The following is a 3,724-nucleotide window of genomic DNA, read 5'->3' on the forward strand; positions in this document are numbered from 1 at the left end:
CCTCCCGGGATGATCAAAACCAAAGACATCTCAATGATCATCAAAAGCCTGTCGAGGACGATCGCAACACTCATTCAGCCGATGACGCACGCTATGCACAACCACGCCCCCGCACCGAGACAACAAGCTGCCGTCCACGTCCATAAGAACAGCAGAGTGGAACAGACGTGCCATTACTGCAGCAATCGTGGCTGCAGGGTAGGCACCTGTGAGTTCGCGGAGATCGACATCTGGGACGGCAAGTGCAAGCGTAACACCAAAGGAAAGATCGTCCTTCCGAACGGAAGTTTCTGCCCCCGCACTATCCCTGGTCTCACAATACGAGATTGAATCTACGAATGGCATAGAAGAAATCTCGCAGCACCAGCCGCTCCGACGATGCTCTTCGAGATCGACGATCGCTCGACTATGCAAACCTTCACGCTCAACACCAGCAGCAGGATCGAGGTGCTCAAGCGAGAACTCCTTCAGCTTCGGAAGCGAAGGGAGGTCTTCGACGGCGTCGAGATTCTACAGTGGAAGAAGCCCACGACGCCAGCCATCCCGAAGAGCGCGGAAGCCTCGGGATCTGGTACATCGAAAGGAGTGGCGGCGCCCCCGAGCACTTCGACAAGCACGGCCCCACCTTCGACGATACCAGCAGCACCACCCGCGTCGTCTTCTACCCCGCCTACGCAATCCACGTCTCGACCTACTACTACGTCCGCTCCTCCAGCACCACCAGTACACCCCTTCGCAAACGCTCGCGACGCAACATACGCCCCGCCGAACGTTCGAAACTTCGCAACTCCGCCGAAGCCCTCGAACGACAAGGGCAAGGAACCAGTGTACAAGACCATCGTCCCTGTTATCCAGCCAAAGCTCGCCGAAGAAATCTTCCAGCGTTTGATGAAGTCGCAGTTCGTCACGCTGACCCCAGAAGAGTTGCTGTCGATCGCGCCCGACGTTCAAACCAAGTACCGCGACACCGTCACCCCTAAGCGAGTCTCGACAGAACCCGTCACGTCGGCCCACATCGTAGAAATCGGCGCCGATGAGGTCACAGCCGTCAACCAGCTCTCGTGTTCAGGTGCAACATTGGAACCTGGTGCTACAATCGTACCCGACCCCTATGAAACCTATCTGAAGCACATCCCTCATGGCGAGCACCCCGCAGAATTCACCGTTGCCCGCGACTCGAATGCGATTCGTTCGATCATCGCGTTGGTCGACAACAAGGAGCAAATCGAATGCATCGTCGACCCCGGTTCACAGATCGTCGCCATGTCGGAAAAGGTCTGTCTGGGCCTCAACCTCCTCTTTGATCCTACTATCCAGTTGAACATGCAATCGGCAAACGGAGAGGTGGACCGATCGTTAGGACTCATTCGAAACGTTCCCTTCCGCATCGGTGAGATCGTATTGTATCTCCAGGCTCACGTCATTCGAAACGCAGCATACGACATCCTCCTCGGCCGACCCTTCGACGTGCTCACGCAAAGCGTCGTCAAGAACTTCGCCGACGAGAACCAGACGATTACAATCCTCTGTCCAAACACCGGCAAAACCGTCACGATTCCGACGTACGCGCGAGGAAGATCGCAAAGCCGGCAGCATCCTGTCGGGTGTCGCAAATCGCATTTTCTAGCTTCGAGGAATTGATTCCCCATGATCAAGGAGAAGCCGCGCTAGTCATCGACTACGATGGGGTAACACCAAGTATTTCCTTCGTCTCTCCGATTGATTCCTCGACTCCGAACGCTGTTTCGTCGCTATACCTCTCCGCATGCACCTCCGTTTCATCATATTTGCAGTCTCTTTACGTTTCGGACAATACAATTTTTAATGCCGCTCCGTCGAACGCTTCGACGTGAGCTTCGACTCTTCTATTTTCAGCTCCGTTCGCTTCGACTCTGCCAGCTCCCGCTCCGACAAAGTCCATCTCGCAGCTTTCCAACTCAATTTTTCCCTTTCCTTCGACAACATCGACCTCCACCCCCTCAACGCACAAGATACTCGCCGCGACGAAGAAAAAGTACAAGCCTGTCGCTCTCAAAACTCGACCCATCCTTGGTGCCGTCCCCGAACAATTTCGAATACTTCGAGACATCAAGGGCGACCCTCTCTCCATCATGCCCAAGCTTTCGACCGACCCCCCGCCGTTCAAACCTACCGGTCGGTACACCCTCGAATGCTTCGAAATGACCGAAAAGCTTCACGACGGCGACTTCCTACTTCCCAAAGAACGTCGAGTCCTCCACCACTTCATGTGCCTGCACAACAAAGCCTTCGCCTGGACCGACAACAAGCGCGGATGCTTCAAGCCCGGGTACTTCCCCCCCATCGATTTCCCCGTTGTTCCTCACATGCCCTGGGTGCAGAAGAATATCCCCATTCCGCCCGGGATCTACAACGAAGTCTGCGCGGTGATCAAGCGAAAGATCGCCGCCGGAGTCTACGAGCCATCGAACTCATCGTATCGATCGCGGTGGTTCTGTGTCGTCAAGAAGGACGGTAAATCCCTTCGACTAGTCCATTCCCTCGAGCCCCTCAATGCAGTCACGATCCAACATTCCGGTGTACCGCCGACGCCCGAATACCTCACAGAACAATTCGGAGGAAGACCATGCGGCGGCATGCTCGACCTCTATGTCGGCTACGACGAACAACTCATCGCCGAATCTTCGAGAGATCTAATGACGTTCCAGACACCCTACGGAGCCATGCGCTTGGTAACACTCCCGATGGGTTGGACGAACTCAGTCCCGATCTTCCACGACGACGTCACCTACATCCTCCAGCCCGAGATTCCGCACATTACGGTGCCCTACGTCAACGATGTTCCCGTCAAAGGTCCCGAATCCGACTACGATGACGAACGACTCCCTTCGAACCGCGGCATTCGACGCTTCGTATGGGAGCATTTCGAGAACATGAACCGCGTAGTCACTCAAATGTGCTACGCCAGAGGTACCTTCTCTGGAGTCAAGAGCGTCCTCATCGCTCGAGAAATCATGGTGGTAGGACATCGCTGCACTCCTCAAGGACGCCTCCCCGACGACTCTCGCGTCGCAGCAATACGCAACTGGGGTCCCTGCGCTACTCTATCCGATGTTCGAGCGTTCCTCGGAACCATCGGCGTCGTTCAAATCTTCATCCGTAACTTCGCTCACCGCGCTGACGCGCTCGTACGCCTCACGAGGAAGGACGTCGAGTTCGAGTTCGGTCCGGAGCAAATCGCGGCGCAGGAAGACCTCAAGGACGCGCTACTCTCATCCCCCGCACTCCGAGCCATCAATTATGAGTCCCCCTCTCCCGTCATTCTCGCAGTCGACACGTCGTTCATCGCCGTTGGATATCACCTCTGCCAGTGCGACGAGGCCAACACGCGAGTCCGTTACTACAGTAGGTTCGGCTCGATCACGCTCAATGATCGCGAACGAAGGTTTTCGCAGCCAAAGCTCGAGATCTACGGCCTGTTTCGCGCACTACGATCCCTTCGACTCTACCTCATCGGCGTTCGGAACCTCATCGTCGAAGTCGATGCTCGGTACATCAAGTGTCGCGACTTGAGGTCAAGCGACAGGGGAAGATCTGAAAGCTGGGGGCATCCGACTAAATCTCACCGAAGCGATGGTGAGCAGTGCTCAAACCTAAGGCTAGGGACAAGTGAATGTATTAGTTAGTAAGGTAAGAAAGGAATACAACTGAGGGCTTACTGACCTAGGGACAAGAGGTCGAAACT

At 55.4% G+C, this 3,724-nt stretch overlaps 2 protein-coding genes across 2 annotated transcripts; one reads left to right on the top strand and one right to left on the bottom strand.

Moving 5' to 3' along the window:
- Positions 1-102: 102 nt before the first annotated feature.
- Positions 103-692, bottom strand: POSPLADRAFT_1104776 (hypothetical protein; the record flags this gene model as incomplete). The annotated part of the gene is made up of 2 exons (XM_024483263.1): positions 103-510; positions 531-692. Coding segments are annotated over 2 exons (570 nt in total), but the record flags the coding sequence as incomplete, so codon positions are not given.
- A 196-nt stretch (positions 693-888) lies between these two features.
- On the top strand, positions 889-1,627 carry POSPLADRAFT_1133278 (hypothetical protein; the record flags this gene model as incomplete). Its single annotated transcript, XM_024484315.1, has 2 exons — positions 889-1,562; positions 1,594-1,627. The coding sequence occupies 2 exons, from the start codon at positions 889-891 to the stop codon at positions 1,625-1,627; spliced, it is 708 nt and encodes a 235-aa protein (XP_024342689.1).
- Positions 1,628-3,724: the final 2,097 nt, after the last annotated feature.

The sequence above is a fragment of the Postia placenta genome (genome assembly GCF_002117355.1).
Source record: "Postia placenta MAD-698-R-SB12 unplaced genomic scaffold POSPLAscaffold_2, whole genome shotgun sequence".
Lineage (NCBI taxonomy): Eukaryota > Fungi > Basidiomycota > Agaricomycetes > Polyporales > Adustoporiaceae > Rhodonia > Rhodonia placenta.